Genomic DNA, 21,226 nt, shown 5'->3' with positions numbered 1-21,226 from the left:
CGCAAATAAGCGCCTTAGTCAAAAACTGCTTTTACAAACTAAGAATGATTCGAACACTGGCTCCTCTTCTCGACACCAGTTCCCTTAACGTACTGATTCATTCACTTGTAATCTCAAAAATAGACTATTGCAATTCACTTTTAAAAGGAATATATCATAAGGATTTGAAACGTTTACAGTTAATTCAAAATACGGCCATTAAGTTAATTTCAAAGGCATCAAAGTACGATCATGTTACCCCTCTGTTAAAAGACGCCCACTGGTTACCAATTTCACATAGGATAACTTATAAAATAGCTCTTTTAACATTTAAAACCATGCAAACTAATTCTCCAGCTTTCATCGATAGATTATTGATCCCTTATGACCCACCAAGATCTTTGAGATCCATAACCCAATCTAACCTTAATATCCCTTCATTGAAGATGATTGGCACACGTCGTACTACCATTTTTTCGGTAACAGCCCCAACGATTTGGAATTCTCTTCCGTTGTATTTAAAAATGGAAAATAATCTAACATCATTCAAAAGCAAATTAAAAAGCTTCCTATTTAAAGATGCTTTTAACTGAAGTTTTACTTTATCTTAAACTTAATTTTAACTGACGTCTTAATTTTAATCTCTTTTTTACTTTTTTAAATTAATTTCCCTGCCCTTTTGTTCTTTCCATTAATGTCTCTTCCATTTACTATAACTATTGTATTTCTCCCCTCTTTACCTTGTGTGTCTTTTGTTCGTTCGTCCACAACAACTTTGTATGTATTATAGTTCGTCTGTAGTTTTCCTTTTTTTTTCTTTAAAAAAAGTATATATTAATTGTAATATTGTTTGTCTAAAGGAAAAAATTTTTTTACTCTGTACAACGCTTTGTAGAATCGATAAGGCGTTTAATCAAATAATTAAATAAACAATAAACAATAAACAATAAGGGACCTAAGGCTCTGATTGGCCCGGACCAGAGGCATTAGCAGACCGTCACTTTCTAACGTGGGTTTTTGAGAATCTTCCTTTCAGATTCCTCCAAGTTATCCTCCTCTGCCAAGGTCTGCATCCAAAAATGTGCCCTGAAAATGACATCAAGTGAGTGGCTGGAAAGGCTGGTGCTTCGGTTTAGCCTAGGGGTAGGGAACTCTGGTCCTCGAGAGCCGTATTCCAGTTGGGTTTTCAGGATTTCCCCAATGAATATGCATGAGATCTATTTGCATGCACTGCTTTCAATGCATATTCATTGGGGAAATCCTGAAAACCCGACTGGAATACGGCTCTCGAGGACCGGAGTTCCCTACCCCTGGTTTAGCCAGTCTAAATACTCAGCCTCTGACATGAGCTCCCTTGGTGCTTTCTGATAAAATAGGAAAATATCCCTCTTGAAAATATGGGTGCAAAATCCCACCTGTTTCCAGTAACCAGTATTGCAGCCTGGAACAAACAATGCAGAGTTTGAAGTTCTTGTTATGTTTTGATAATAATAATAATCAATTTATATACTGCAGGGCCATAAAGTTCTATGCGGTTTACAAAAAAATTACAATTAAGAGACGAAATTAGATAACCAAATACAGTGGTGCCTCACACAACGAACTTAATTGGTTCCAGGAGCAAGTTTGTTATGCGAAAAGTTCGTTATGTGAAACGCGTTTTCCCATAACAATACATGTTAAAAAAAATAATTCGTTCTGTAGCATAAAATATGCTAAGATGACATAAAAAAAGATAAATTTTTTGTTATTATTTTTATTTAGATACATCTAAAAACATAACTGTTTTTTAAAACAACACACATTTTTTAAATTTAAAGACAGACTAAGTAGAGTCTAATTTTAGAGAGGGCAGAGTCTCAGCAGCAAAAACTGGGACTTAACTGTTCATTTTTTTTTTTTTCTAGCATCGGGGAAGCAGCGAGAGTAGCTCCGCCCCCCCCAACGCATCAGCAGTAGGCGCCGGGCCCCTGCGAGCCGACAGTCCGCCACTGCACAGGGAGCCAGGCGGAGAGAGGGCAGTTAAGCGCAGTGCCTGCGCGGAAGGATGCAGCTCGGGCGACTTCGTTGTGTGAAACGAAGTTCGTTGTAGGAAGCAAGACATGAAGTTCGTTGTGCGCAGCGTTTGCTGTGCGAGGCGTTCGTTATGCGAGGCACCACTGTAATTAGAAATAATACTATAATGATACTATATTCCACATAGGAATCAGATAGCATAATCAGACATTCCAGGACCTTACCCCATAATGCTGCTTGATATGAAAAAAGATATTCATGATGTTTTTTCAATTTGCAGCCCCTAACAGGCGGAAAAACAAAATTCAAATGCAAATTTCTCCTGTGCTTGTTGTTTGCAAAAGAGAAGAGCTCAATTATATATTTGGGAGATAGACCAAACAGAGCCTTAAAGCAACCAAACTTGAACTTCATCCACTCCTCCACTGGCAACCAATGCAGTGTCCGATAGTTAAAGGAGAAACGGTTTTGTGTACGGGGACAGAAAGGATGACGAACTCATTCCTCAGCGTATAATCCCTGCTTCAAGTTCAATTCAATTGTTTTGTTCCTTCTTTTTTAATGATGCTTAAAACCCTGCTGAAGCCCTCCCTTCAATTGACACCTAGTTCTCCATCTGGGTACAGAGAAGGGTGACAACAATTATAAAAGGTTTGGGATAACGTCCCTATGAGGACAAGCTAAAGTGGCTAGGGCTCTTCAGCTTGGAGAAGAGATGGCTCAAGAGTGATATGACAGAGGTCCATAAATATTGAGTGGAGTGGAAAGGGTAGATGTGAATCACTTGTTCACTCTTTTCAAAAATACTAGGATTAGGGGGCATGCGATGAAGCTACTAAGTAGTAGATTTAAAACAAACTGGAGAAACTATGTCTTCACACAATGTATAATTAAACTCTGGAATTAATTGCCAGAGAATGTGGTGAAATCAGTTAGCTTAGCGGGGTTTAAAAAAGGTTTGGATAATTTCCTTTAAAGAGAAGTCCATAGGCCATTATTGAGATGGACTTGGGGAATTCCATGGCTGCTGCTGCTACACTTTTGATGGCAAATAAACATTTGCCTGTATTTTCAAAAAGTCTCTATGTTGGCAAATCCCTAACCCTGCTTACAGCTCTGTCTCCTCAACTAATCCTGTCCTTTCTGCTAGACTATCTCCATTGCTTCTTTTTCTGAATCATCTCTGAACCTTCTTACAGCTTCTAGTCCCCATTCCTCTCTGCTCCTTCCTACAGTCAACTCTTCCAGATCCCCAGCCTCTGCTAAACCTTCCTAGATTTTCTCCTTTTCCTAACAATCCTTCTGTCCTCCCTACCTGTCTCTAAATCTTCTTAAGATTATTCTCCTTTCCAACCATCCTTGAGCCTTCCTTTATCTCTTCTCATCAGAAATAATCTGACCCTATCTGTGCTTCTTCCTTTTCCTCTATCTTGGATCCCTTCATCCCTAATCATCTTTGTCCCATCACACAGTTTCTTCTCCTCCAATGCCTACTACATCTCCCTCTGTCCATCCTTCTCTGACTTTCCCTCTACAATCAACAGGTATCATCAGGTCCTTCTCAGGTCCTCTCGTTTCTCTAGTCATTTTTGCTTCTGCTTAGAGCACCTTTAACTCTACTTTAGTACCTGAATATGGACAAATGCTGAAGTGCTCTTTGAGGGTATCCCCTTGTCACTGGCTTTCACGGTAAAGAAGTATTCAGGTCTCTCAGTTCGGTGTAGCACTGTAGCTGTGCGAAGTTCTCCTGAGATTGGGTTAATGTTGAAACGTTCTGCCCAGGACCCTAATAAGAAAGAAGAATAAATTACATCATAAGTACAGGCATTCCATAGATGAGATATGAAAAAATATATCTTTAAAGATACGTCTTTGTGACCACAAGTAAATCCAATACAGCTTCTTCTATTACAGTCTCTAAACCCAGAACTTTATTTCCCATCTTATGAGTATATCCCACTTTCTTACCATTTCTAGACGTGTTTAATGTTTTACTTACCTGAGGGCTTTGATTATTACGATCCTAGTTTATAGGCATCTCTATTCTGGAAGACACTTCTATGGCAATTCTAAAACTGGGAAGTAGATACTTTAATTACAAATCACGTCTTATTCAGTCTCTTCCCTTAATGGTTTCCATGTTTGTGTTAGTACTAATGGGTTTTCCCCATTAATACTGATTTTTGTAAAACTTGGTCAATAATCAAATTTATGGTATTAATCTATCTTCACTTAAAAGCTGCTCTGTCTCTTTTGTAAATTATGTAGACTCTGGGAAAATGTAGACAGTCTTTCAAGAATGAATAGTTCAGAGTGAGGTATCTCTGAATAATATGGTCAAAACAGGGAAGTTAGGGCATCCTGATAGAAAGGCTATAACAAAGACAAAAGTAAGTCAGGAGACTTTATTTAAAGGGAGAGTACAGATTGCAAATTATCCCTGTCAACTGCTAAGCAGCTTGTAGATACAAACAAAAGACACACTTTGAATTTCTGAATACAAGTGCTAGAACCTAAAAAAATATAAGACAGGGGAGTTAGAATATATAGCACTAAATGAAGAGGTAGATATGTTAGGTATCTGAAAGACCTGGTGGGAGGAAAACAACCCATTGAACAGTATCACCAGGATGAAACAACCAATGGGACACAGTGTTACCAGGGTACACATTATATATTGCAATGATAGTGTGGATCAAATTAAAGAGGGATGGTAATCAGAATATCAAATGTATGAATTATTATAAGCATCTCAAAAAAGGAACACTTAATTCTTTGAATGCTTCCGTTGAAGAAATATGGGAAAAGCATACTACACAGATGGCATACTAACTCTGAATATCCTTACTTAGGAACAGCCTTACTGGGTTAGAACAGCGGTCCATTTAGCCCAGTATCCCATCTTCATGGTGAGCAATACAGGTCACATGTACCTGGTAAAAACCCAAATAGGAGCAACATTCCATGACACCGATCCAGAGCAATCAGTGGCTTCCCCCATGTCTGCATCAATAGCAAACTATGGCCTTTTCCTCCAGGAACTTGTCCAAACCTTTTCTAAAACCAGCTACGTTAACCACTCTTACCAGAGCTTAACTATTCACTGAGTGAAAAAATATTTCCTCCCATTGGTTTTAAAAATATTTCCCTATAACTTCATCAAGTATCCCCTAGTCCCTGAGTCATCTATCTTACCCGATAGTGACAAGATAGATGACTCAGAAGGAAGGGATGACAAGGCAGTTTGCTAGAATGACTTTAGAAACCTAATGGAGACATAAGTGATCAATAACCATGGAAGATACAGGGGAGTGCCACAGTAGTGAACCTTATGTACTAACATCAAAAGTTTGAAAGTAATTTTTCTTCCTATTTATTTCTTCTATGTTTCAGCTTCATATACTGTAAAGGCCAAAATTGACTTCTATGTGGTTGACAGAGAAAAACAAAATAAAGAGAGAGAAGGAGAGAACTATGAGTGAGACTAGGAAGAGGCAGGAAACTGAAAAAGTCTATAAAGTAAGAAAGTGACTAGGTCAGATTTTAGGAAAGGCCAGAGTAAAGAGATACCTGGCCAATCGGAATCTTAGGCCACTCCCAATGCATCTCAGAATGCACTGGGAAGTAGGCCTAAGACTCCATTTAGCCCAGGTGTCTATCTGAGCCAATCAGAGCCTTATGACCCTCCCCAGTGCATTCCAGAATGCAACAGGAAAGGGAAGATCCACTATTTGGGGGGAAATTGTCAGGGTAGACCTAAGTGTATATGGGGAGTTCCAGGGGGGTGGCAGGAGGGCAAGGGCATCCCTACTGCCAGGGGACTTCTCGGAGGGTGGGAGCTTGGGGGTGGCAGCGGGAGAGAGTGGGCATTCCTCCTGCCCGGCATACTTCAGGAGGAGTTTGGGGACTCTGGGGCAGGAGGGAGTGGGCATCCCTCCTGCCTGCTGATGTCGTGGGATGGTTTTCTGTTGCAGCCGCTCAGCTGATCGTGGCAGGGGGATTTCCTTGCCACAATCAACTCAGCAGTCGCGTCTGTTTGAAATGTAGGCCAGCGTCTCCCTTAACTGCGACAAATGCCTACGCTGTAGGTGCCTGCTTTGTGGTTTATTTATTTATTTTTAGAAAACGTGCGGCCCGATTGGCTGGTTAGACAGCTGTAGGAAACTGTTTATATTATCTACCCCTAACTGTATTAATAGTTATACTGATCTACCTGTACTAGCAACTCTGTTGAATGTCTGCATCAATCTGTCCATTGTAACTTCCTGGGTAACTGACCCAACCTCTTGCAATGTAATCCAACCATGAACTGAAGAGGTAAAGGCGGAATAGAAAACCTGATTAACATAAGTTTTCCAAGTTTATTAATATCTTTCTATCCTGCTCCTAACTCCCACTCATGGCTGTCAGATACCTATATCTACTATATCATTTCCTCTACCATAATCTCCCCAACTCCAAAATGTCCTGTCTAAATTAGATTGTAAGCTCTTCTGAGCAGGGACTGTCTATTGTATGTTAAAATGTACAGCGCTGTGTACGCCTTTCAGCACTTTAGAAATAATAAATAGTAATAGTAGTCCAAGGGTAAAAACTGTCTGGGCAGCTTACAATCTAAAATTGTAATCCAATAATAAAATCAACACATTACATACACAAACATGGTAAGCATGAAATAAAATTTTTATAGAAAGAAGTGGGGGGTGGGGGGGACAATTTGGCATTTGTTTCATGTCTTGTAGGATACTCTCAGGGCCTGGATGACATTTTATCTATTATGATATGCATCTTGAAAAGGAATGTTTTTAAATCTATCGTTCGAAGTCAATAGTCAAAGGTTTATTGGCATAGAATTCTAGAGCTGAGGGCCTTGAACCGAGAACGTGGAAGTTCTGATGTATTCATTAACATAACATAACATAACATAACATTGCCCTGTCTTTAACAAAACACACATCAGATTCTGTGGTTGTGTGTGTGTGTGTGTAATGCCCCTTCAGGGTGGCTCTGGGTCTGGGGCCCGACCTGGTGGGGTCCCCTGAAAGCAGTCTCCATTGGACCCTCACTTGGTTAATGATCAGTGTCTTCACCTGGGGAAAAGAAGTGTTAGCGGGTGGGTTAACCTTCTTCTCCCCCCACCACAGAAAAAAATCCAAAAACTTCTGTGAACAAGGTTGGCTAATAAATTAAACTGATTTACAGTAGAATCTCAGTTCACCAGTATTCAATTAACTGGCAAAAAAAAAATTGTCTCCTGCACTCCAGAAAGCCTCCTCCCTTGCTTGGCAACTGGTTCCAATAGCACCCCGGAACCTCCGTTGGACTACTAGTGCTGATCCGCACTCTGCTAGCCTTACCCTCTTTCAAAAGGAGCCTCTGGGCCAGTTCCTTGCTGGGTTGTGGTTACCAGCCCTCAACAGGGCTCAGCAACCACCAATTAACAGGAATTCCTCTGCTTTTCTTGGCCCTCAGGCACCTTTTCTACTGTCCTGAGCCTTCAGCCCATCTTCCAAGGGCTGCCAATTTGTTTTTTTCAAGAATGCCCCTAGTGGTACACCTCTGTAGATATACAGAACACAAGCTCTAAAAAGAGCCAGTGACAGAGTTTCCCATCTAGGAAGCCACCTCCTAAATGAGTATACTGCTGTACCGGGCCATGGTGCGCCCTCACCTGGAGTACTACATACAGCACTGGCTGCCGTACATGAAGAAGGACACGGTACTACTCGAAAGGGTCCAGAGAAGAGCAACTAAGATGGTTAAGGGATTGGAGGAGCTGCCGTACAGCGAAAGATTAGAGAAACTGGGCCTCTTTTCCCTTGAAAAGAGAAGACTGAGAGGGGACATGATCAAAACGTTCAAGATACTGAAGAAATAGATTTAGTAGATAAAGACAGACTGTTCACCCTCTCCAAGGTAGGGAGAACGAGAGGGCACTCTCTAAAGTTGAAAAGAGGTAGATTCCGTACAAACGTAAGGAAGTTCTTCTTCACCCAGAGAGTGGTAGAAAACTGGAACACTCTTCCGGAGTCTGTCATAGGGGAAAACACCCTCCAGGGAATTCAAGACTCAGCTGAACCCCGAGCACGTGGCAGAGAGCGGAGGAAGCTGAGGGGAACCTAGTAGGAACCAGCAGAGAGATCGCAGAGCTGAAAGCGGACAGAGCAGAGGAAGCTGAAAGCGGACAGCGCAGAGAGGGGCAGAGAGAGCTGAAAGCGGACAGAGCAGAGGGAGCAGGAAGCGAACAGCACAGAGAGGGGTGGAGAGAGCTGAAAGCGGACAGAGCAGAGGGAGCTGAAAGCGAACAGCGCAGAGAGGGGCGGATAGAGCAGAGGGAGCTGAAAGTGGACAGCGCAGAGAGGGGCGGAGAGAGCTGAAAGCGGACAGAGCGGAGAGAGCTGAAAGTGGACAGAGCAGAGAGGAGCAGAGAGACAGGCAGAGAGAGCTGAAAGGAGCGGAAAGCGGAGCAGAAACCAACTAAGGGGAAGCAGAGAAAGCAGAGTCAGAGGAGCAGAGTTGAGAGGAAAGGCGAGAGATAACTCCGCCCAACCCCCGACATCACCAGCCGAACTCCCCCATAAAAGGGGAGGAGCCAACAGCAAAGAGTTCAACCAAACAGCGGGAAGATAGGAGGTGCTGTGCCCAGCTGAACTCCGAGCACGTGGCAGACAGTGGAGGAAACTGAGGGGAACCTAGTAGGAACCAGCAGAGAGATCGCAGAGCTGAAAGCGGACAGAGCAGAGGAAGCTGAAAGCGGACAGCGCAGAGAGGGGCAGAGAGAGCTGAAAGCGGATAGAGCAGAGGGAGCTGAAAGTGGACAGCGCAGAGAGGGGCGGAGAGAGCTGAAAGCGGACAGAGCGGAGAGAGCTGAAAGTGGACAGAGCAGAGAGGAGCAGAGAGACAGGCAGAGAGAGCTGAAAGGAGCGGAAAGCGGAGCAGAAACCAACTAAGGGGAAGCAGAGAAAGCAGAGTCAGAGGAGCAGAGTCGAGAGGAAAGGCGAGAGATAACTCCGCCCAACCCCCGACATCACCAGCCGAACTCCCCCATAAAAGGGGAGGAGCCAACGGCAAAGAGTTCAACCAAACAGCGGGAAGATAGGAGGTGCTGTGCCCAGCTGAACTCCGAGCACGTGGCAGACAGTGGAGGAAACTGAGGGGAACCTAGTAGGAGCCGGGAGAGAGAACGGAAAGCTGAAAACGGACAGAGCAGAGAGAGCTGAAAGCGGACAGAGCAGAGGGAGCTGAAAGCGGACAGAGCAGAGAGAGCTGAAAGCGGACAAAGCAGAGGGAGCTGAAAGTGGACAGAGCAGAGAGAGCTGAAAGCGGACAAAGCAGAGGGAGCTGAAAGTGGACAGAGCAGAGAGACAGGCAGAGAGAGCTGGAAGGAGCGGAAAGCGGAGCAGACACCAGCTAAGGGGAAGCAGAGAAAGCAGAGTCAGAGGAGCAGAGTCAAGGGGAAAGGCGAGAGATAACTCCGCCCACACCCCGACATCACCAGCCAAACTCCCCCATAACAGGGGAAGAGCCAACGGTGCGCAGCTGTTCGGCGCTCGCCTTAGAGCGCCTTTGCGAAGGAGCCTTGGGAAGGAGCCAGGAGACCAGGCCACCCAGCAGATTAACCTAGATTAAGTTTAAGTTTCAAGTTTATTAGCATATTTGATGAATCGCTTATTAGAATTACTAAGTGATGAACAAAATTAAAAATAGAGTATAGTACAAAGAGACTAACATATTAACAAAATTCTTTCATATAATACAAACAAGAGTTGGGAGGGAAAGTGGAAAAGTTACAATTTTCGTCTTGGTAGGAAAAAAACAGTAGGGAGGGGGATAGTTAAACTTTAGCACTACTTTAACCTACAAAGTAAGTCACAAATACTTCTTTATTCTCTCATTCTTTCTTCTTTTTCTTCAGTTAGCTGCACAGCAGGGACCACCTTCACACACCACACACCAAGAGACCAGAAAGAGAAATGGAAGCAGCAGGAACCCAGAGGAGCTTCCCAGTGTACTGCACGGAGTGTCATATGTACGACTACCTCCCCTCAGGGAGGAACTGGAAAGCCTGAGAAAGAGGTCAGTAGGCTACAGGACAGGTTCCAGGAGCTGGAGGGACTACGCATCACGGAGAAACTGTACAGGACAACTGAGGACCCCATGAGAGAGAGCCACATTGAGGAGCAAGTAAGGGAGCTCAAGAAATTCATCGAAGAGGCCTACAGGAAGGTGGAGGAACAGGACCATCAGCAGCGCAGACAGGAACCAACAGATGAATGACTTGAACAACAAGACACCAAGGATGAGGGACCTTATGGAAGAATCGAGCGAACAGAGGAGGCAAAGACTCCCCCTGAGGGAGAAGTACTGAAACACACCGAGGATACTGATTTGAGACCAAAGAGGAAACTGAAGAAGGGGAAATCTGCAATCATAGTGGAAGACTCAAGTCTAAGAGAAGTGGACAGTCACGTAGTAGGAGGGAGAGAGGACCAGCTAGTGACATGTCTCCCAGGAGCAAGAACGAAGGACATCACCGACAGAATCGAGAGGATCCTGGAAGGAGCCGAGATGGAAGAGACAGCAGTGATGATTCACGTTGGAACAAATGATGTCAACAGAAGAAATTACAGCAGGACTACACTAACTGAGCAGTTCAAGATCCTGTGAAGGAGAGACTGGCGGGGGAAGCAAGAAACTTCAAACCCTTCTTCAGATACGTTAAAGGGAAGCAACCGGTGAGGGAGGAAGTAGGATCATTGGATGATGGAGACAGAAAGGGAGTGGTAAAGGAGGAGAAAGAAGTAGCTGACAGGTTAAACAAGTTCTTCTCGTCAGTCTTCACAAGCGAAGACACATCAAATGTACCAGAACCCGAAGAGATCATAAGTGGAGATCAAGAAGAAAAACTGTTGCAAATAGAGGTAAGCCATGAGGATGTCCTCAAACAGATAGATAAATTGAAGAGTGACAAATCACCAGGTCCGGACAGAATCCACCCAAGGGTGCTAAAAGAACTAAGGAACGAAATAGCGGGAACACTCTGACAAATTTGTAACCTCTCCTTGAAAACTGGGGAGATCCCGGAGGACTGGAAAATAGCAATGTCACACCTATCTTTAAAAAGGGATCGAGGGGTGACCCGGGGAACTACAGGCCGGTAAGCTTGACTTCAATTCCGGGCAAGATGATAGAAGCACTGATAAAAGACAACTTTTGGGAGCACATAGAAAAAAATGGACAACTGAAAGCGAGCCAGCATGGCTTCTGCAAGGGAAGATCATGCCAAACGAACTTACTGCACTTCTTTGAAGGGATAAACAGTCAGATGGACAAAGGGGAACCCATAGACATCATTTATCTTGACTTCCAAAAAGCCTTTGACAAGGTACCTCATGAGCGGCTACTTAGGAAGTTGTGGAACCACGGGGTGGAAGGGGATGTATACTGATGGATTAAACATTGGTTGGCAGACAGAAAGCAAAGAGTTGGAGTAAAGGGCCACTACTCGGACTGGAGGAGGGTCACGAGCGGTGTTCCGAGGGGTCAGTGCTCGGACCACTGCTGTTCAATGTATTTATAAATGGCCTGGAAGCGGGGACGAAGTGTGAAGTTATAAAATTTGCGAATGACACCAAACTCTGTAGCAAGGTTAGAACCACGGAAGAATGTGAAGACATACAAAGGGACCTAAACAAACTGGAAGAGTGGGCAAATAAATGGCAAATGAACTTTAATATAGACAAATGCAAGGTCATGCATATAGGGAAGAAGAACCCGATGTTCAGATAAGAAATGGGGGGATCAGTGCTAGGGGAAAGTAACCTTGAAAAAGACCTGGGTCTGCTGGTGGATACAACAATGAAATCAACGGCACAATGTGCAGCAGCCTCAAAGAAAGCAAACAGAATGTTGAGTATTATTAAGAAGGGTATTACGACCAGGACAAAGGAAGTCATCATGCCGCTGTATCGCGCAATGGTGCGCCCGCATCTGGAGTACTGTGTCCAATTTTGGTCACCGTACCTCAAGAAGGACATGGCGATACTTGAGAGGTTTCAGAGAAGAGCAACGAAATGATAAAAGGGATGGAAAAAATTTCTTACGCAGACAGGTTAGAAAGGCTGGGGCTTTTCTCCCTGGAAAAGCGCAGACTCAGAGGAGACATGATAGAGACTTTCAAGATCATGGAAGGTATAGAAAAGGAAGAAAGGGACAGATTCTTCAGCCTATTGGAAACCACAAGAACAAGGGGGCACTCAGAGAAATTGAAAGGGGACAGGTTTAGAACCAATGCCAGGAAATTCTTTTTCACTCAGAGGGTGGTGGGTACCTGGAATGCGCTTCCGGAGGTTGTGATAGGACAGAGTACCCTACCGGGCTTCGAGGAAGGATTGGATAAATTCCTGAAGGACAAGGGGATTGAGGGATACAGTTAGAGGTAGAGATAGGTTATGAAAGGGCTTAGATAGAAGGATAAGGGGATTTAAGGGTTTAGACAACGATCACCTTACAGGTCAGGGACCTGATGGGCTGCCGCGGGAGCGGACTGCTGGGCGCAATGGACCTCTGGTCTGACCCAGCGGAGGCAACTTCTTATGTTCTTAAGACAAAGTTAGAGAAGTTCCTGCTAAACAAGAATGTGCGCTGGTAGGGCTAGTCTCGGTTAGGGCGCTGGTCTTTGACCTAAGGGCCACCGCATGAGCAGACTGCTGGACATGATGGACCGCTGATCTGACCCAGCAGTGGCAATTGTTATGTTCTTATGTAAGCTCTAGGATTTCTTACTCCCTGGGCTTGCCTTCCCACTATTTTTCCCTCCTTTGAACTCATGGGGAGTGGCTTTTCAATTCCTCTAATTTAGAATAGAAACATGATGGCAGATAAAGGCCAAATGGCCCATCCAGTCTGCCCATCCGCAGTAATCTGATTCAGCTCTTCTCATTTTGTATTCTCACACACACTTTATTCTTATTTAAGAAATAATCTCTTAAAATATATAACATTTCACCCAAGTGTCTGAATGTTCAGCCCAGGGTGTTACCCATCTCCTTCTGCACACACTGAGCCTTGTGATCTTTATGGATTGTCACATTCCTACTGCAGCTTAACCAAATGCCAGTCAGAAACCATCCTTATTTTCTGTTTCAGCATAGAAAAAAAAGCTTTTAGCTCCTCTTGTAAAACGAATACTTCCCACTTATCAAACCGTGTCTGCCCCACTGTAAAGTATCACATCTCTTCCTGTGCCAGCCCCAACCCCCGTCTACCTGTCAGAGAGTAGAAAACTGTTCCATTCTCGCCCTCATCCGCATCCTTGGCCTGCAGGTTGGTTATAAAAGTGCCCGAAGATTTTCCCTCCAGAACCTGCAAAAGAAAAGAAGTCATTAAGCTGTAACAGTACAGGTTTCTGGGATCCATATGGACAAAGTTCTCATGCTTCTCTGACAGAACTCATCCTCCAGGCTTTGATCAAACCCATCTCTGAGAAATCTGTTCCCTTCGCACTAGGGCTCATTGGTTCTTGCTAACCGATTTCAGGTTCTTTAAATGACAATTTGTATTATATACTGACCAAGAGCCGGATTCTCAAAACTTACCATGCCTTTAACGATGGTTGCTACACTGGTTCCAGCCGGTTTATCAGAATGGCTCACTGTGGTCTTTTCCGAGCTCCCTAGAAGACTCCGACTCTGCATGGCAGGTTTTTAATATTAAAATGGTATTATAGTGAGGTCATTACTATTAAAACGAGCACTCCAGCCGATTCTCTAAAGTTTCTGGGCGATTATTTAACCTCATGGTATTACATTTGTGGGCAAAATTTTCCGGCAGGATCTGAGCTGTCATAGCCTTACATTCCGGTCAGTGTTTGCGTACTGATTGGCTAAAGCACTGACAGGAAAGTAAGATTTGACAGCTTAGACCGCACCACAAAAAAATCCCCTCCTGCCCACAAATTTTAAAAAAGGGGAAAGGGATTGGGAGTTATATACTACCTTTTTGTAGTTTACATACAGGTACTTCAAGGTATGTGTCCCGGTGGGCTCACAATCTGTTTAATGTACCTGGGGTAGTGGAAGTTTAAGTGACTTTCCCAGGAGAAGTGTGGGGTTTCAACCCACAACCTCAGGGTGCTGAGGATGTAGCTCTAACCACTAAGCTACACTCTCCTCTACACCCCCCCCCCCAATTCCTTCCCTCCCTTCCCCCAGGGCCACTCCCTCCTGCCACCAGGGTCCCCCACACCCTGACAGCCCCTGCCCCTCGTACCTTTAAAGGATTTGGGTGTACTGGTGGACACAACATTGAAGTCAACAGCACAATGTGCAACAGCCGCGAAGAAGGCAAACAGAATGTTGGGTATTATTAAGAAGGGTATTACGACCAGAACGAGAGAAGTCATCCTGCCGTTGTATCGGGCAATGGTGCGCCCGCACCTGGAGTACTGTGTTCAGTATTGGTCACCGTACCTTAAGAAGGATATGGCAATACTTGAGAGGGTCCAGAGGAGAGCGACACGAATGATTAAGGGCATGGAAAACCTTTCATACACTGAAAGATTGGAGAGGCTGGAGCTCTTCTCCCTGGAAAAGCAGAGACTCAGAGGAGACATGATAGAGACCTACAAGATCATGAAGGGCAAAGAGAGAGTAGAGAGGGACAGATTCTTCAAACTTTCAAAACATAAAAGAACAAGAGGGCATTCGGAAAAGTTGGAAGGAGACAGATTCAAAACGAATGCTAGGAAGTTATTTTTTACCCAACATGTGGTGGACACCTGGAATGTGCTTCCAGAGGACGTAATAGGACAAAGTACGGTACTGGGGTTCAAGAAAGGATTGGACGATTTCCTGCTGGAAAAAGGGATAGAGGGGTATAGATAGAGGATTACTGCACAGGTCCTGGACCTGTTGGGTCGCCGCGTGAGCGGACTGCTGGGCACAATGGACCTCGGGTCTGACCCAGTGGAGGCATTGCTTATGTTCTTATGTTCACTCTTTGCAGCAAGCAGACTTGCCTCTTCGAAATGGTGGGCGTTCCCCTTCCCGGTGCATCCTGGAATGCATTAGGGAGGAGCCTAAGGCCCTGATTAGCTCTGGTGCCTAGGCCTCTCCCCCGCCTGGCGCATCTTGGGTTAGGGAGATGTCTTAAGGCCTCCCCTATCCCAGGATGCATCGGGCAGGGGAGGGTCAATCAGCTGAGCTGGCAAGACTCGGGAAGACCTGCGACTTAGTTGATCAGGGCAGGGAGAGCAGCCTTGACCTGAGGGAGCAGATGTATCTAGCATTTACTCTTCTGAGCAAGCACCAGGCACGGTTCCTCCTCCCCCTCCCTTTTTTTTACCGGTGATTCTCCACACAAATAGTGTGCATATAATTTGCATGCTATTTTGAAGAGTATTGCCCATAATAAAAGAAAAATGGCTCCCATTTCAACCACTACATCGACTTGCTGGATTTTATTGGTGAGTTTTGAGAATCTGGTCCTGAGAGGCTTAGCCAGGTGGATAAAGCAATGGCCTGGGTGCTAGTTTATTTTAAATTGTAATGAGCTGATGATTCCTCTTAGTAACCCTTCATCTTTTCTTCAGCTGAAAGGACATGTCAAAAAAGACTGGCAAATGGAATATACGTAGTTCTGCATTGCAATTACGCTTTACTCCCAGCCACTCCATCTTCCACCCTCCCTCCCTCGCTCACTCTCTCACACACATGTCTCACAGGGACATTCACTTTCTACACACCGAGACTCCTTACCTCGGAGACATACTCGCTTTATCACACCCACACACACATTAGGAGGGATGGTTTCATTTACATGCTGGTGGCACGTATGCACATATGTGAGCCTATTCACACACAAACGCCAAGAGCATGCCTATGGGCTGTTCTGCAACTCATGAGCATATCTCCAATAGGTTAACAAACACATCGGGGGAATCTGGAAAGTAGGCTGAGTTCATTTTTAGAATATTATAAACTACAGGCGTCTCCCTTCTCCCTCATCACATCATGTCCTTCTCTCCCTCCTCACCAGATCATGTCTTTCTCCCCCCCCCTTTTCTTTCCGCTCACCAGATGACGTTTCTCCCCTCCTCTTATGTTTCTTCTCTCACCTGCACAGAGAATTCTTTTCCTGCAATGGCATGAAGAAAGACAGGGTGATTGTCATTCTCATCCAGTACAGTGATATAGAGGGTGCCGGTGGTGCTTCGAGGTGGCGTACCACCATCCTTTACAACTACCAGGAGCTGGAAACTGGACTGCCGCTCACGGTCGAGACTTCTTCGCACACTCAGCTCACCTACAAAGAAAACCAAAGGATCACAGAATCCTCTTATGAAAGGCTTCAGTTCATCAATTATAATCTACTTCATAGAAACCCCCCATACATCAGTTAACACAAAGGAGATATTCATATTTGTTTCCTCAGATTATTAAGACCTTACACAAACCCGGACTTTATCAGTACACCTTTGGTTTTTTTTTAAAAATAAACATTTAAAGAGAGCAAACACAAGGAGAAACTGTTTAAAAGAAGTGCTCTGTCTCTCTGATATATTTGTCACTCCTGAAAAAAGTCAAATGACTATGAACAGATTGACAGTAATGGGTCATTATGAAGGTAGAAACTCACTGAACTGCAGTTTGTTATGCCCTAACATTTGAAGAAGACTGACTTTTTGGAAATGTGGATATTGAAAGACTGTGATTAAGATACCACAAACCTGTTGAAAAGAATAGCTTATTACATTTTGACAGTTTTCACCCTTATCGTTTGAAGTTCAATGTACTAAATCAGTTGCTTCATATCTGTTGTTTCATTGAGTATCTCCTAGTGTTTGTCATTTTTGATGGAGTAAAAAATCGATCCACTTGTGCCTGTTCTTCAGGATTTTGTAGACTTCAGTCACAACCCCCTCAGCTGCCTCTTCTCCAAACTGAAAAGTCCTAACCTCTTTAGTCTTTCCTCATACAAGAAGCATTTATCATTTTGCTCACTCTTCTTTGAACCTTTTCTAATTCTGCTGCATCTTTTTTGAAATGGGGTGACCAGAACTCAAGGTGAGGTCACACTATGTTGTGATACGGACACATTGTACTGTAATACTCTTGGTCTTATCCCTTTCATAACGATTCCTAGTATCCAGTTTGATTTTTTGGCCACCACCGAACACCGAAAGAAAGATTTCAGCATAGTGTCTATAATGGCATCCAGATCTTTTTCTTTGGTGCTGACTCCTACGACGGATCCTAACATCAGGTAACTATGATTTGGATTATTCTTCCCATTGTGCATTACTTTGCATTTGTCCACATTAAATTTCATCTGCCATTTGGATGTCCAATTTCCTAAGTTCTTCCTACAATTTTTCACAGTCTGCATACATTTTGACAACTTTGAATAGTTTTGTGTCATCTTCAAATTTAATCACCTCACTTATATTTCCAGTTTACAGATCATTTATAAATATCTCAAATAGCACCAGTCTCACAGTACAGTCTCCATAATTTTGTATCCACAATACAGTATCCGTGGGAGCAGAGTTCGTTTTCAGTAAATTGGTCGTCTTTTGTAATCCATGATTCTGTGATGCATAGGAATCCAGGGTCAAAATCCTCGAGTAGATCCTTCAAAATTCGGATCTTGTTACATGCGGATCTGACGTTGCAATAGAGTGTTGGGACTGGGGTGAGAGAGTCGGAGGCGAGGTTTAGGAGGTTGGCAGGGGGAATAGGCTTTAGAGAGGCGAGGTTGGTTCTTTGAGGATTTTTTGGGGGGGATGGTTTCTGGTGCGTATCAGCGTGGGGATTCTGAAGCCAGGGCAGATATTACTGACTCTTGCGGAATTGAGGAGGTTGGGAGAGGGAGATATTAAGCAGAGGGTGGTGTTGAGTGAGGAGCAGAGTAGGAGAAGGAGCCACGAGGGTGGCTTCGTGTTGAGAATTGGGGAGCCTTTGGGGGTGGGGAGGCAGGACTTTTTTTTTTTTTTTTTAGAAAGCTAGGATGGAGGAGGAGCTAGGCAGCAGAGCCCAATCCTTAGCGATGAATGAAATTAGTATATTCCCTTGTTTGTGGGGGAGGCCTGGGCTGGGCGTCTAATCAGGGTGAAAATTTAGGAATATGCCCAGCTGATATCTGGTAGTTACCTGAGGGAGTGAGGCCAGGGAGGATCTAGGCAATTGAGTAGGGAGAAGACTTAGACAAACTTAGCATAATCAAGGAGGAACTTAGCCTAGGTAGGAGAGAACTTAGCAGTGAATGCAATTAGCAGCTGGATAGTGACCATTAGAACTGTGAACAAGGTCAGGCATAGCTTGAGGACCCCTTAAGTTAAATTAGAAACAATCCTTCATGATTAAGAGGTGTGAGGCAGAGGAAGGAGAGAACAGGATGGAAGGGAGCTTCCTCCTTCCTCTGCCTAGAGGAGTCACTAAAGGGAGAGCTTTGTCAGCCCTCAGTGAGCTAAGGGGGAATCCGGGAATCCAGTGCTGAAATGGGTAGGGAACAGTCCTTTACAGGCGGGAAGCTTTCCCAGTAGACCCCAGAGGCTGGAGGGAACAGGGCTCTGAGGGGCAGAAGCAGAGCCGATCCCTCCTGCTAAAGCAGCGTCGGGCGGAGGAAGGAGGGACAAGATGGAGGAAAGCTTCCTCCTTCCTCTGCCTGGAAGAGTCGCTGGGGGGAGGATCTTTCGGCGGCCCTCGGAGGGCTGAAGATGAATCAGGCACTGGAAAAAAAAAAAAAACGAAGGAGAAGCGGGCAGAGTCAACCTGGGCAGTCCTGCACAGGCAGGAACCTGACGAAGGGAGAATGTGTTCCCTCTCCACAATAGTGGAAGTAAGGAAGAAGTAGGGAATTACAGGCCAGTAAGTCTGACTTTTGTGGTAAGCATATTAATGGAAACACTTTTAAAACAGAGAATGGTCAAGTTTCTGGAATCCTGTGGATTCACTAGGGGTAGGTCTTGTAAGACAAATCTGATCAATTTCTTTGACTGGGTGACCAGAGAATTGGATAGAGGATGTGCGCTAGATGTGGTGCATTTAGATTTTATCAAAGGTTTTGACATTGTTCCACATAGACGTCTAATAAATAAACTGAGTGCCCTCAGGAAGGGTACCAAAATGACGGGCTGGGTCAGGAACTGGTTGAATGGAAGGCGAAAGAGGGTAGTGATCAATGGAGATTGCTCTGGGGAAAGGGATGTTACCAGTGGTGTGCCTCAAGGTTCTTTTCTTGGGCCTGTTTTTTAAAACATTTTTATAAATGATATTGCTGAAGGGTTGTTGGGTAAGATTTGCCTCTTTGCGGATGATACGAAAATCTGCAATAGAGTAGACACGCCAGATGGTGTGAATAACATGAAGAAAGACCTGGCGAAGCTTGAAGAATGGTCTGAAATTTGGCAGCTAAAATTTAATGCTAAGAAATGCAAGGTCTTGCATTTGGACTGCAAAACCCTGAGGGAACGGTACAGATTAGGGAGTGAAGAGCTTATGTGTGAAACAGAAGAGCGGGACTTGAGTGTGATTGTATGTGATGATCTTAAGATGGCCAAACAGGTGAAAAGGTGACAGCGAAAGCTAGAAGGATGCTAGGTTGCATAGGGAGAGGTATGGCTAGTAGGAAAAAAGAGGTATTGATGCCCCTGGATAAGACTTTGGTGAGACCTCATTTAGAATATCGTGTACAATTCTGGAGGCCACACCTTCAAAAAGATATAAAAAGGATGTAGTCGGTCCAGAGGAAGGCTACTAAAATGACATGTGGTTTTCATCATAAGGCATATGGGGACAGATTTAAAGATCTCAATCTGTATACTTTGAAGGAAAGGCAGGAGAAGGGAGATATGATAGAGACATTTAAATACCTACATAATGTAAATGCGCATGAGTTGATTTTCTTTAATTTGAAAGGAAACTCTGCAATAAGAGGGCATAGGATGAAGTTAAGAGGTGATAGGCTCCGAATTAATCTAAGAAAATACTTTTTACAGAAAGGGTGGTAGATGCATGGAACAGTCTCCCGGAAGAGGTGGTGGAGACAGAGACTGTGTCTGATTTCAAGAAAGCCTGGGATAGTCACATAGGATCTTTTAGAGAGAGGAAGAGATAATGGTTACTGCAGATGGGCAGACTAGATGGGCCATTTGGCCTTTATCTGCCATCATGTTTCTATGTAACAGTAACTAGTCATTCCAAAAAGTTGGCATCAGCTCACTGAAAATGTTGCATCAACCTGGAAGTGTCCACACGATGTCGTTTCTAGTCAGCATTCAAACATTTGGGCACCCACTTGGCTGACAGATTCTGCATACCCAGCTACTTATGGATTATACACCATCATGTTCCCTGGATATCTGTAGTGTCTCAGCAATTGTTTTAGCCAATATTCACCAATCTACCAAAATCAGATCATGGGCATGGTCAGCAATTTCAGGAACTGACACCATTTGAAGCTTCCCAGACCTTGCTGCATCTTTGATCTCGAAACCTCCATGTTGAAAGTTTGTACACCACTTCTTCACTGTGAAGTATGATGAGCATTTGTCACTCAATGTTGCATCATACATTCATTAATTTCCTTTGGAGTTTTCATCTGCAGAAATAGGAACTTCATGATAGCTCAGAGTTCCACACTTGAAAATTCCACACTTTTCGTTGACATGGTTCAATCAATAATCTGAAACAATGTCAAAATATAGCATTACGATTCTGCAAATTGGCACTTTCCAAAATAACACTCTTTTTAGCTACAGTGGCAAAATAATGCTCAGAATTTAGGAAGCTGGTTCTTCTCATACAGTCTCATCTAGAAAACCTCTTACAAACCCAACCTAAAGAACATGTTAAATTTGGGAACTCTGGCAGACAGACACTCAACCAGAGTTACAGAGGAGATTCTCACACTGCTAGTACACAAGAGAAAGAGCCTCTTATAGAACAGCACACAATGAATGTACATGAAATTAATTTGCATATGTTAGGGAGTCAATATTGGGATTGTTTATTGATTTGTAGGTTTAAATTATATTAACTTTTGTGTTAAAATATTTTATTTTTGTGTATTTCTTGAAATCAACCTAACACCATCTCTATTCTCTAAAACAATCTAAAGCCACAAGAACAACCTCATCTCTTTGAACTAACCTCTAATTCCTATGGAAATGGCCAGATAGATCCTTATGTAATCCGCCTTGAACCGCAAGGTAATGGCGGAATAGAAATCA

General features: G+C 43.9%; 1 protein-coding gene across 2 annotated transcripts in view; it reads right to left on the bottom strand.

Moving 5' to 3' along the window:
- DCHS1 (dachsous cadherin-related 1) overlaps positions 1 to 21,226 on the bottom strand; it is a 309,730-nt gene that overhangs the window by 62,558 nt on the left and 225,946 nt on the right. For both annotated transcript variants that reach the window (XM_033949396.1, XM_033949395.1), the window contains exons 7-9: positions 16,112 to 16,299; positions 13,263 to 13,359; positions 3,624 to 3,781 (exon numbers count right to left, since the gene is read on the bottom strand). In XM_033949396.1, coding sequence (XP_033805287.1) covers positions 3,624 to 3,781; positions 13,263 to 13,359; positions 16,112 to 16,299 — 443 coding nt within the window. The remainder of the gene's footprint in view (positions 1 to 3,623; positions 3,782 to 13,262; positions 13,360 to 16,111; positions 16,300 to 21,226) is intronic.

Source organism: Geotrypetes seraphini, chromosome 6 (genome assembly GCF_902459505.1).
Source record: "Geotrypetes seraphini chromosome 6, aGeoSer1.1, whole genome shotgun sequence".
Classification (NCBI taxonomy): Eukaryota; Metazoa; Chordata; class Amphibia; order Gymnophiona; family Dermophiidae; genus Geotrypetes; species Geotrypetes seraphini.
Note: the sequence above shows the minus strand (reverse complement) of the source record. Positions and strands in the feature narration are given on the sequence as shown.